Source organism: Daldinia vernicosa, assembly GCF_022497035.1.
Source record: "Daldinia vernicosa strain CBS 139.73 unplaced genomic scaffold F5Y00scaffold_67, whole genome shotgun sequence".
NCBI classification, from domain to species: Eukaryota; Fungi; Ascomycota; class Sordariomycetes; order Xylariales; family Hypoxylaceae; genus Daldinia; species Daldinia vernicosa.
In genome coordinates, this window is record NW_025953983.1 from 25,802 (window position 1) to 39,110 (window position 13,309).

The 13,309-nt window shown below is 46.4% G+C and overlaps 4 protein-coding genes across 4 annotated transcripts; 3 read left to right on the forward strand and 1 right to left on the reverse strand.

The window, feature by feature from the left end:
* Positions 1-1,026: 1,026 nt before the first annotated feature.
* On the reverse strand, positions 1,027-1,466 carry F5Y00DRAFT_266200 (uncharacterized protein; the record flags this gene model as incomplete). The annotated part of the gene is made up of 2 exons (XM_048011908.1): positions 1,027-1,166; positions 1,235-1,466. The coding sequence occupies 2 exons, from the start codon at positions 1,464-1,466 to the stop codon at positions 1,027-1,029; spliced, it is 372 nt and encodes a 123-aa protein (XP_047860707.1).
* Positions 1,467-2,154: 688 nt separating this feature from the next.
* F5Y00DRAFT_247906 (uncharacterized protein) lies at positions 2,155-3,579 on the forward strand. Its single transcript, XM_048009343.1, has one exon. The coding sequence runs from the start codon at positions 2,406-2,408 to the stop codon at positions 3,237-3,239; it is 834 nt and encodes a 277-aa protein (XP_047860708.1). The 5' UTR covers positions 2,155-2,405; the 3' UTR covers positions 3,240-3,579.
* Positions 3,580-3,874: 295 nt separating this feature from the next.
* On the forward strand, positions 3,875-5,317 carry F5Y00DRAFT_247907 (ribonuclease T2). Its single transcript, XM_048009344.1, has 3 exons — positions 3,875-4,377; positions 4,470-4,604; positions 4,682-5,317. The coding sequence occupies exons 1-3, from the start codon at positions 4,046-4,048 to the stop codon at positions 5,109-5,111; spliced, it is 897 nt and encodes a 298-aa protein (XP_047860709.1). The 5' UTR covers positions 3,875-4,045; the 3' UTR covers positions 5,112-5,317.
* Positions 5,318-9,738: 4,421 nt separating this feature from the next.
* Positions 9,739-13,206, forward strand: F5Y00DRAFT_247911 (uncharacterized protein). The gene has a single exon (XM_048009345.1). It carries the CDS (start codon positions 10,187-10,189, stop codon positions 13,064-13,066), a length of 2,880 nt encoding a protein of 959 aa, XP_047860710.1. The 5' UTR covers positions 9,739-10,186; the 3' UTR covers positions 13,067-13,206.
* Positions 13,207-13,309: the final 103 nt, after the last annotated feature.

The following is a 13,309-nucleotide window of genomic DNA, read 5'->3' on the forward strand; positions in this document are numbered from 1 at the left end:
GGTACGTTAACTGTACGATTAGAACAGCCAAAGCTATAAGGACACTAATTGTATAATGGGGTAGTTGGAAGTTTTGGTTAGACTGGAGCGTCTATCAGGAGAAAGGAAACGGAGTAAAGAAGAGAATAAGGTTAGAGGCAAAATAGGTACCTGATATAAGTCCTGCAGGTAATTTACAGGCAGCTTGTTACGGCCCGTAAGGGGTAATTGATAGTCCAAGCGAAGATAGAATTACGAATGTGTCATTCCTAAATCTCCTCTTTCAGACAACCTTTGAAATTAGGTATAACTTCTACAATAATTGTGAAATGTTTCAATCTACTACCGAACGAATGATTTATCAGCCCCCACAATAGTCGGTTGGCCGTCAAGAGGGCTTCCATTAGTTCAGTATGGTGGAAGTAAGGTCGTGTATAATTACTTCCTAAGCTACCTCCTATATTCGCATTGAGCAAAATCGGTATTCGATGTTGATAGTGTAAACGTTTGGGTACCCGAGAAATTGTCACGTTGGCTGTTTGTCGTGGTGAATGAATAAATGGAAGGGCAAGTAGATAGATATGTGGATGTCCAGTAAGTGAGCTGCCATTCTAAATTGTCCAACATGAGGATGAAGTGTGTAGAAAGCGCTTGGGTTTTGCTATGTGTTGGGTCTTCTCTCGGTTCATCTGTTAATTCCCCAAACTTGACCCACCTCTCTTGCTTTGTGTAGTCATTTCCTTCGTCAACCATTTTATGTGTTATGCTCTCGTAGGTACGTTTTGGTATCGTTTGAGTTTTGGCCAGGGCTAAAGATTATCTAGGTCCAACTTTCCATTTCCACTTTACCAGCCAAGTCACTTAAGCACTTCGAGGAAAGCTCCATAAGGAACAGATTGGGAAATGGACAGAGCCTTTTGACTGAATGAATCGACGACGAAGCGGAGCTAATAAAGCTACATGATACATTGGAGAAACTCCAGTAGCAGAGTTAGGTAGAGATAGGCTTATGCGGCCTGTATGATAAATACAAGCGTGCAACAACTGTTAGACACCAGGACTGAGACGATCGACTTGGTAAGCGACCCATGCGTTGGTGGCGTTATTGCAGACGAAGGGACTTCCACTTATACTTGTTACAATGACGGTTCCTTCATCTTTGCATAGCGGATCGCTGTGTGCGCGGACTAGGCAAGGTATGTTAGTATATAACAGCAATATATAAGTTAAGTAAAGGATCAACTGATCAGCTTACAAACCCATCCGGCAATCATATATAGGTACATGGACCTGAAGGGGTCGCCATAGCGATTGCAAACACCAGTCATCGATTGAGTCACCGTGCCTACTCCCTGGTTGTCTGCGAAGCAACCCGTCTGACCAAACGTCCTTAGATCACCAACATAAGGGTCAAATCGTGGAAGGGGTCCTCCCGTAGTGATAGCAACGAGGGCGGCAAGGCCAATGAGGATAGAAGTGAAGTACATTGCAAGATTGAATCGTACCTAAGGTAGATATTCTTAATTTCCTCCTTGTCATAATAGGACATCAGAAAACCGAACACTTAGAAACTCGTGTTTTATAAAGAATAAAGAATAAAGAATATGGACCCTGAAAAAAGGCCAATCTAGATGTCTAGGTACGATAGTACATATGATACTTACCTTACTCTACCTGTTTTAAGACTCATGATTTCGTCATACACGAGTAGCTATCTGAGTATATAGTATGGATACATCTTGAACCTGGGTCGGATCCTATAATCCGAAAGCTTGGTAAGTTTGAAAAACTAATATACGGATGGTATATATATATGAATGTTCCTTGCCTTGCTTTACCTACTCCAACAATCTATACCGATCAAAAGGTACCTTTAAGCTTTTTGACAGTGCTGCATTGATTAAAAAGAGTAGCAGTAATCAATATAACGATATACAAAGGTATCTTAGGTACCTACATACATAAGATATCAATACCTATTAATAGGTGTATTCACATGCAGACAGGCGGTGGTGCAACCTAATTCAGGTACTAATGATGTCAGCGTGCTACCTGCTGTATTGTACCGCCAGTAATTTCTCGATCCTAGCACCTTCCTCCCGCCAATTCGTCCCCTGGCGCGTCACCCAGGAAGTTAACTGGCCAGCGCAAATTGATTAACAGAATTTAACCTCAGGAACCCACCGTAGACCTTTTTTGCAGACCTCTAAATCACCAACATTTGTAGAATGTTGACTCCGAAACCTCATCTACCCTTTGGCGGAGGAAACAGATCTTCTTATCCAACATTCGGTTTTTTTCGTTTCGTTTTTTCTTTTAGTCCAAGTGACGCTTTTCGAGTATGCACCGTTTCGACAGTTCAACAGTTCAACATTTCCATTCCGTAGCCGCATCTTCATAGCCGATCGAACGGAACGACATCTACAATGCCTGGCGGACTAGAAGCATCACGTTGGGCACCAGCCCCGACCAATTATCGCATAAACAAACAACAAAGTAACCGTAACCGCCGTCGCTCTGCGCGAACCTCGTCGTCGTCTCTATCGCAATCTACCCCCTCGACCAAATCGGCCTCGCGATCCGATAACTTCCTTACCCAAGACGAATTATCCAACGGCCTACCCCCGCCTGAATACGAGTTGTCTCGATTCCTCAAGATTGTCGCTCGTCTCAATTGGAAAATGCCGTTCCTTAAGGAGGGATATCGCATAGCTATAGATAATGCTGGCAAGCCGCCGTCTCAAGTCGAAGCTCACGAGATTCAATTCAAGTTGGACTTCCACGAATTCTACATGCTCATCGAGCGAGCCCTGGTCCGCCTCATGGGCATATTTGGAATCGCCGTGAAGAATCAAGGCGCTACAATCAACGGCGTTTTCACACTATACGGAAGCTCAGAGGGCGGTCAGCATCGGTACCATGCAAACGTTCTTAGGGCGCTTGAAGACTCGAAAAATCCCCTCAATGTCATATTTGGCGCCCCTGAAGTCAAGAAGCAGCTAATGAGGGCTAAGGATCTCCGCAACCGCTGGAAGAACATTGACGAAGCAGATTCAGCATCACTTCCACCCGCACCGCTCTCAGCCTATAACCTCGAGCTTATGGTGCAGACTATTCTTTCGGCGATCGAACGCGCTCACGCTTTCACCGTCGAATATGTTGTTAAGCGCGAAGGAAAACCCATGAATACTCCTAGTGAGACTGTCGGGGAGAAAGACTGGGAGTTTATGGTGGATGCGATGGATTGGGAAGCCGTTTGATTTACCTTACTTCTAGGCATATTGACGCGTTGACGCGTTGACGCGACAAGCCATTAGTTGAATTCCTCTCTTCCAAGGTTGTTTCTTTCAATTATAGGTTAGGTACCTAGGTACTCAGTCTTGACACTGGCGTTTAGGTTGACGATACGATTACGATTATGGCATGATACCCGGACCTATAGGATAAGGTATCCTTTTGGCTCAGCAGGAATTGTTTGTATTGTTTGTACACTAGCATCTGTTTTGCGTTACCTCAGGTTCAACTCTCAGGTTCAACTATTATGTTAGGTAGTTACATAGTTGAACACTAAACCTAACAATTCATAATCATCTTTACTTATAACAGGTAACTAAAACTAACCATAGTTACACTAGTAGTTAGTCAAAACCCTTTGATCTCTTGCTTATCCCTCGTGATGATGACAAGGTCCAATAGTGTTTTGCCTTGTCGAATGAAGAACTTAGCATTTAAAACGTGACATGAAGCTTCGAATTAAATCCGAGGGTACGACGCTTAGCATCAGGGGTCTTCTTGTAGGGCTGTATTGTACATAGCTCACATGCTAGGTACTTAAATCTAGACCAATAAAACGCCCTGATTCGCTTTTAAAGCAGTCTCACCCCCCCTCCGTTAACGTCAGACAACTCCACTCCTTTCTCAATCGCGATAAGGGTGATAAGTACCTCCTAACCTACCTACGTAAACCCCCTTCGAGCTCTCTACCTCATACATAAATCCAATGATCTCTCTATTCTCTCACCCTACATCCTCATCGTAAAAAGCTTTACCAGGCGCTTCTCTAATCATGGCGCCACATCCTACATCTCTACGCTCTATATGGGCTCACGCAAATAACCTCGTCTCCCAATTTCCGCTTAACCTCCCCAACCTTCCAAACCCGCTCGCGATCCTTGGCCCGTTCGCTCCTATCGATATCGACAACTCCGTCACACCCTACGATCCTCTTACCGGCACGCCATCTTGTCCTATCAACGGACCTGTAAGCTGCCATAACACAACGGCCACCGATTCTTGCTGCTTCATTCATCCCGGCGGACGTTTGCTACTGACGCAGTTCTGGGACGAGAAGGCCCACGTCGGCGGAAGCGAGGAAGACTGGACCCTACATGGATTATGGTTGGTTGACATACATACATTCCCCTTCCAATAATCAGCTCTTATAGCAGTACAATACACTACATAAGCTAATACCTGCTATCTTGCCGCAGGCCGGATCTTTGCGATGGATCATATGACCAGTTCTGTGGAATGGCACCCCAGTTCAACAATATCAGTAAAGTGCTAGAGCACTATGACCAGGCGGACTTGGTTGCGGATATGAATCGATACTGGATTGCGAACTAGTATGTGTTCTATAACCTCTTCTAAAAAGAACCAAAGGCCCCGTAGCGCATGGAGCTTTGCTAATCAGACGGTGTAGCGGCACGAATGATCACCTATGGGCTCACGAATACAACAAGCACGCTACATGCATCAACACCCTCGCCCCGAGCTGTTATGGCGAAGACTATACGCCGGGCCTTGAGGTCGTCGATTACTTCGCGCGCGCCTTCAGCTTATTCAAGATGCTAGACACTTACCGGGCCTTGGCGGACATTGGCATAGAGCCCAATTACAAGAAGACTTACTCCCTAGCCAAGATACAGTCCACGCTCGAGAAATTCAGCGGCGGTCGAGTTATCCTCAAGTGCACGGGTAGACACCACAACGTCCTCCACGAGGCGTGGTACGTGTACTTCGTGAAGGGCAGCTTGCAGAGCGGCGACTTCGTGCCGGCGAAGGACAGTTTCAAGGGCAGCGAGGGTAACTGCGCGTCCCAAGTGAGGTATCTGCCTAAGCGCCATAAGTAAAGTGTAAACCATACTGCATCCTCAATTGCTTGAGTAAGCGCATGGCATTGTCTGGTCTGGCGTTGGGGGTTTGGGTACGCGAATATGTCGGAATAATTTGGCCAGACGTATAGAAGCTCTTCTAACATGTTTAGTCTGTTTTCATATTCAGGTACGTAATACGTACCAGATAGCGAGCATCTACAATATAATTTGATTATTTTAGAGTGTCATCTACTATGCATGGGGAATATCGAGTATTAAGTTGCTATCAAACACAGTTCTAACAGTTCTAAAAGTAGAACAGATGTAAAACCGAAGCAGTCAAGTCTTGTCATCTTTCTTGGAGTTTAGAGGCCTCCCAAGTCAGAGCGTAGTTTAAACTTTATATTTACCTGGAGATGTAGGAGTTAAAGTCATAATTATTATCTTACTGTACCGGACGCTTCCGTTCGTTTAGGCGATAATCATTTGAGTTGACAGCCACTATCGTGACTTGGATGCCCAGGTCAACTTGGACACTTACTAGCTCCTTACTAGCGGAAAAGCATATGATATGTAGAGGATGTGGGCGAAATGTGGATTTACATAAAAATCTTGAGTTACATATATCGTTGATTGTCTTATTTGTACGATGCGGTCTGTAGACGTGTCTTACAGCGTGGAAGTTGAGAAGTCTATCCCTCCAACGTGGTACCAATGGTAAACTCCTTTCATCTTGTACATAGTATGCCACGCGGCTATCTGCAGCATGAATTGATAGGGGAGTCACTCCGAGATTGTATTAAGTAAGATATTTGAATAAAAAAAAGTATTATATGCTGGCTGACTTAAGGAGTCAACTCTATAGAATTTTTCTGCGCTGGATATAACAAGTTGGTTCGATAGTATAGACGTATATACGTCATCTTAAGTTGCGGCTTAATCCCCGCATCGACAAGGACGTTGAATAAAGCTCGCTGCACCGGCCTTGCGTTACCTACCTGCCTAGGTACTCGAGCGGAGCAACATCGCGGAGTTGGGGAGTATTCAGATGCAAGCCATCCCGCTCGTAACTCCGCGCGTGACGGCGCTTGTCGTACATACCTAGGCTGGGTATCTGCTGGATGGATCCATATGTAGGAACGCTATGGAGAATCACCTGCCTATCCGAGTAAGGATAGGGTTTGCTGGGCCGCTCGTTTGAGGCTCTCGCGATTCTGAGAAGAGCTCAAAGAGGCATGTGAAAACTTGAAGGAACTGGATGGAAGTAGCTATCGTTTACCTACCTCTCAACTGTCAGTTCTCAGTAGCTCTATGTGATGAGACAGCATTTACATCCACGTGGATTGGAAGCACAGCTCGCTGCTACGTGATGGCGATGAATCCTCGCAGTATACATTAATTCTATAAAATTATGTGTCATAGAACCTCAGATCATGCCATGTTATATGTAAGAAGAGATAGAGTTGTTAACGACGCTTGGCTTGCAAGCATCGATAATTGGTCTTATGAGACTTAATATACTTGGATGAAAGAGGGGTTATGAGATAGGCGGTGAGGAGCACATCTACATGCAACACTAGCATGGGCAATGCGATAACCGGGAAAATGGGCTTCAGCAGGGGGACTGGCCAAGATGAGCAACAATTCTTCGTGATAGCCTCCTTACCGTACCTATACCGCCTATACCATACCTAGGTAATTTAAATACCCTGAATCGGTAAGTAGACTAGCACAATAAACCCAGGAGGGTATGCCTCAATTGAGTTTAACTCCCGGGAAAATGACTATGTGAGGCACCACCTGATGTATTCTACTATGTAGGAGAAGCGGGAAGACATCATTCTCGGCAGCGCACCGCTCAAATGCCGACAGGGCAATATTGGCATCTGCCTGCTAGCTTCTTATGAATTGGTGGTGTGGGGGCGCCATGTTTTACTGATCGACTGTTTGCTGGTGAAACATTTGGTAGAGAGAGCTGTGACTAGATTGGTTGGCTGCATTCCGTTGTCACCTTTCTGTATTCGATCGACTAGGCATGAGAGCCTTTCAGGTAAGAAATCGCGTGGTTTTTGCAATAACACGGCAACGATAACTGACAGAAGCAACGTGGAGTAGGTTTGGTTCTGAAGAATCTCCTCCCGGCTGTGATTTTATGGATACGTTTGTTATTAGTGTAAAGTTGGTATAAAATTTTGTCTTTTAAGTATATAGAACTAGAAGTAAATTTATTTCAAGTTAGCATGATTAGTGCTATATTTTATATTTCGGCGTTTATGTGAATGAGCCGATGTACCACAGTTTTCATACTAGTGGAATATAAAATGAATATTACGGCTTAAGTGAGAACAAAAGTAGGATAGTGGCGCACTTCATAGGGAATGATCGACAGCGCAAGCTCGAATTTGCTATCCACTCACTGGCTGTAGAAACGCTGCATGACTTTTTGCTGACTCCGCTCTACTCCACACACAGTGCCGTTGCTCGCCCTGGAATTGGTTCCCAGATTCTAGCCTTAGCCAGTAACAGGTCGGTATTTCACGTTACCTGCAGTTACCTGTAGTAGAAGGATGAGTGTACTGTACCTTGTCAAGATCAACCTTGTCAAGTCGCATCGATGATCGTCAAGGCATTAAGGGACAGCCCCGCGTTGAAGTCTTGTTGCGATGCTATCATGGTAAGTATCGTACATATTGGATGTCATGTTCTTTCTGCCAGAACGAGCAACGGATGACAGCTCTGTCTTAGCGATGAAGATTATATGCCGTAGTGAATAATACGGCTAATAAGACCACAGTGAATTAGTAGCGTGGCCCGCCCAATATTGTGGTAACCGTGGACACATTAATGGGACGAGTATATAGGTAGTTTGAAAGGCAACTTGTATGTCCGGACAAGCTTATGTATATCTAGTCTTTAAAATTGCTGAAAACTTCATGGTGTGCGGTCATAAGCGTTACAGCGATGGAACCCTGCTCATCAAACGTGCATGCGATGAAGCGTGCCGTACGGGTCACACTTCTGTGTGTTGATGGATCGCATTGAAAGTGTGCTATACTGTACGGATGGGTTTGTCCACTAGGCTGTTGGAGTTCTAGACGTCGATAACAGCGGCACCCGTAAATATTTTCGCGCAAATGTCTCCATATTGTGGGGTTGGTTCAAGATTTTGGGATCTCGTGAGAGAGGGGCAGATGAAGAAAGAAAAATGAATCTACTTACACACTGACATATCGATTGGTTGATTGGACTTGTCGACGGCTAAGCATATCAATGCTTCTTCTTCCTGGGATCGATTATCGAATCAGCGAAGAGTAGTGTTTAATGCCGATTCCTACAGCCCCCATCCTTATTGATGACAGATATATAGCTGAGCTGGCCATATCGAGCTTTTTGTATTGGTTGTGATTGATAACCAAACTGTGAAAAATTCCTAACAGCAGACTGGTTGTCTTGAGGCATTATATGATGACAATGACGCGTCTCTACGCCCCCTCCCCCACGGCTCTTGAAAGTCAAGGACATACCAAATTGATGCCTGGAAATAAGGTAAAACATTTCGTTCATTTGTAAGAGACGTGGTGAGGTATGTAATCCATAGAAGTTTGGGTCTCTTTCGCTGCTAGGCCGCGCGCCTGATGCCTATGCCAAGCAATTTGGGGGGAGTTTGCCAAGCCCTTAAGAGATCTTCAAACTGAGGGATTCCCAATTCCTGAGGATCAGTGGTTGACTCAAGTCTCTCGATACTATCTTTATCGACGACCCTAAGCAACTAAAGTAAGCAACATTGACGCGTAAAGCCGCCTGTGTCAGGAGGGAGAGGGCTAGCAGTGGATGTCAGCATTGCAGGAACTGATTGATCCATAGCGTGTTATGTAGGCGTATGCACGACACTAAGTTACACTAGAAACTAGTTGTAGCTGATAACTGGTTGGCTTTTACATAAGTTCGTTTGAGGATCGACGAGGGAAACCCGAAGAGTGACATGTATCGAATTAGCAAAATTCCGCAGGCGTAGCTTTAAACTGCTGTGTAAGGTGTAAGCTGTGTAGTTCGCTGGTATTGTATGTACGATATATATCAGGTAGTACGGTATATAAAATTCACCAAAGAGTTCAATACGATCCTGATTTGTCGTGAGTTAACTAGGTACATACTGGGAAGAAAATTTCGTGGATCTTATGAAGTTAGGTAAGTTGGTATAAAAAAAAAAAAAAGTGACCCTGAAGCGCCGGATGGCCCGAAATAGAATATCGGGGTTACAATTGGGTTGTACTTTCCCATATGGCGCAGGAGAAAGGCAGAGAAAAGGCTTTAATGTTCTAGGTTAACATTTAGCGTACTGTACCTATCCGGCCTGCCCTGCCCTGCCAGCCTGCCTGCTCTTCAGCAGACCAGGCACCTGGGCAAACAAGCGGGCGAAGGCAGGTACCGACGATGATTGGGTACTGTACATTCAATTTATACTGTACTGCGCCTTTCCGGCTGTTGTACTGTACTTGGATCGTAGTATAATTTCTATTCGCAGGCAGAGTATACACTATATAACCCCCCTGTACTTGTACTTAGGGTACTTTACAAGGAATCCACTTTGTCGATCGCAGGTTCTCGTAGTACAATAGGTACATCACTAGATCCATAGATGCTTTCGTTCACACTGCACTGTCGTATTGCGTTTTTGTTTCTTTTCTCCCACCAAGCATTTCCTGTCTTGACTAAATCCAATCCCACGAACCTCCCACATCTCACACCCAAGTCTACATCTTCGGTAGTCTTCCCGTGTCAAGCTGTAAATCGATATATTTTAAGATTTCAGCTCGAATAACCTATTTAGAATTATTTTAGCTTTGGCGGTTGGAATAACGGTAGCGCATGACAGCGCTAGCCTTTTAACATTTCTTTTTTTTCTCTTTCTTTTTGCCCCCGGAATAACTTCCTATGACTACTACACCGGGACGGTCTGTAACGTTTAACCTCACCTCCTTCCTATCCTCCGTTCGAGTTCGTTCGCTTCAAACCACGGAGGAAAGAGAATCGGGTGTTGTCATCGTCACCCTCGGTTGACTGGCTGGCTCGGAACAAGCTTCTGGGTCGGGTCAGCATTACGCGAGCGTATGCCTCGCGCTTCAGCATCGGCAAAGCGACAGCACGGTGCTTCGATCCATCGCGACACTAGACAACACGAGAATGGGCTGGTAGGCCCGGGGAAGCGCGTTTCCAAGCAAAAGAGCCTGGGTCATTTGGATGGGATCGCGAAGCAGCCTGACGACGATGCGGCTATACCCCCTGTTCCGCCAACACCACCCCCCTGTGCGAGCGGCTACTCCAAGCAACCACTCGAAATGCCCGTAGAAAATAGGACCACCGAGTCTCTTAGAAGGGGCTCGCTTGGCGGCTATTCCGAGTCCTCGTCTTCCGAGTCGTATAATTCTCACGTCGGAAATGCCCATATCGAGGAGAATCATCGCCGAATCGATGTTAACGCCACCAAGAATTCCGACGTTCACCGTGATCCTGGTCCGTTTGGTGTCGACTTTGCTTTAACCGTTCTTCGATCATGTCCCCTACAAGACACTATCGCTATTCTCATCATCTTAATGCAGATTCCTCCACTGGCTTTGTCTTGCATCTACGTGCTTTTCACCCTGCTTACTTTCGTGACGAGCAACGGCCTGACATTTAGCGATGTGTTCGAATGGAACTTGGGCGCTCCCTCCCTGGCAACTGTTATATGCGTCGACGGTATTGTGCTTTTGATTTGGTTGTTTCTATGGGGTCCGATTCAGCACGTAATCCTCGACTTGGCGCAGATGGTTATTGCCTTAGGGTTGGGTGGCGGTTCCAGTTCAAGAGATGGCGGCTCAATGAAGAATACTCTTATCTGCCTAAGTATGATCTTGCTGTCTCACGTGCTGCGCCATACCAAGATGAAATACTCCCCTGTAGGGTACCTCTTGGGTTCGAGCCGCTTCATGACATCTGATCTAGATGACCCGCTTGAATCTCTAGATTCTATACGCGGTTATGATAAGGTCCAGACGGGATGGTTTGGCTGGGTCAAGAGCATATTGGCAATTCATATTTTGACGCAGGGCTTAGTTAAGTACATACGCGATTGGTATCTGAGACGAGAAAGGCGCGATATCCTGGCTCAAAATGCCGCCGATCCCGAGGCTGGGAAATCTTACACCGCGGAAAACGACGGCGGATTTTCAACCCCGGATAGCGATACTGCTTCTCTACAAAATTCAACAGCGTTAACTACAAAAAAGAAACGAAAACAAAGTGCCCAGATCCGGAATCGACAACCGCTCTGGGCAGCTCTAGCGAGCACTAAGATAGTTGTTGTGAAAGAATACGAACTTACTCATGCAGCAGCAGAGTCCGCAGGTTCTAATGCGACTGACATTCATAACCTGGGGAACGCCCCATTCAACACGGAGCCTGGGCAGATCTGGATTACGTACGTTGGTTGCGATGAAGTGTGTTTTAGCACCAGTCACTTTTTCAGCACACCCGTGCCCGAGGTTGCACAAGATGGGTCAAGGATGAATATATCTAAACCCTTCTATGTGAGGGTTAATAATGCTGTTTGGCAGCCTACGCGGATGGTACCAGTGCACGATTCTGAGGCGGACGTTAGCCAGGGAACTCGTTGGAGCGGAGATATCTACGGGCTCACTCCTATGTCGAATTATGAATGCGAATTCGTCAGTACAACAACGCATGAGATTTTATTCTCGACGAGTGTTAGGACCACCCAAGCCCAGTCAGCGGACGTGGACTCTAGTGCTTCGAAGCCTGCCGGCCAGCGGTCTCTTCGGCCCGACTCGCCCATTACAACTCTCAAGACCTCAATTGCTGCAGCCGAAAGCAAGCTAGCGGAAGAAAAGGCCCGACAAAAGGCTCTGCGAAAGGAATTCCATCGGAAAGCGAATGCTATGAAAAAAGACAATGAGAAGCTCTCTGCAGCAGTCCAGTCAGCCGGCACGGGTGACGACAAGCTACGCCAAAAGATCCAGCAGAATACTACCCAGCACAAGCAGGCCGAACAAGCGATCATTAATCTCGAGGCGGAATTAAAAGAGTTTGCGTCCATTCCCGAATCTTTGAAATCAGCTTGGAAGGCCAAGCAGTCCGCATGGACTAATGAGAAGGCCAAATACGATGGCGCGGTAGCAAAATTCAAGAGCTTCAAAGCATCTGTTGACCGTGGGATTAAGGCCCTTCAAGAGGAGAAAACAGGTCTACAAGCCAAGCGTAACAAGATCAGCAACCGCATTGCCAAGGTCGATGGCGAGCACGCACGTATCACCGATGCTAACGCTCGTGGCCTTGATGAAGCAGAGCGGCGTCGGCAGGCCCGGGAAACGTACGAAAACGACATCGCTAAAATAGAACAGGATCTCAATGCCAAGATTAACGAGATTGAAGCTGCTATCTATAATAAGGAACGAGACAACGAGGCGCTGAAAACGCAATTGGATTCATTTCATACGCAGCAAGCAGCTTTTGCTTATGCGAATGCCTATGATTTCCCCGATGCTTCTGCCCCGTTTTCGTCTCCGGGCTCGGCGCCTCAAGTCCAAGGAAATGTGGCCAGCGCGGCTCCGTACGATGCTACGGCTGCTTGGAACAATAGCCTGTATAATTCATCCCTTTGGGGTCCATCGCCCCTTGCTCCGGGCTTCATGGCTCAGGGAACTGCTGCGCTGAATGTCCAACTGCCCGTGACCAAGGCGCGAGGACGTTCCTCGTCAATGCTCAGCGATGTATCTGGTTTTACGCAAAGTAGTACAGCCGAGAACGAAGGGCAAAGTACAGTCCGAGGAAGTATCGGGAATTCTGGTGCGTCTCTAGGCCTTGAATACCCTACGCCCACCGGACCTCGAAGCAAGATTAATGGCGAGGCATTGAGCGATGGCACGGGTAGCCCCAGCAGCGGCAGTATCGGAACTGGTAGTGTCGGGGATCCGATGAGCCCTGGGCCTTAAACAAGATGGTCGTGAGTGCTTTAATCGAGCTCCCACCACAATTCGGGAATGTCTTCGAGATTATGCGGCGATGAGCTTTCCAGCGCACCCACCCAGGCTGAGTAGATTGGATTAGGCAATGATAGGCGTTTTTCTTTCATCTTGTGTATTATTTTGGACTACATTTTTTGGCTCTGTGACGTGACTACCTCCTAATCCATGACATCTGCTTTACCGCCCCGACGGTATGAATCCACAGGTAAG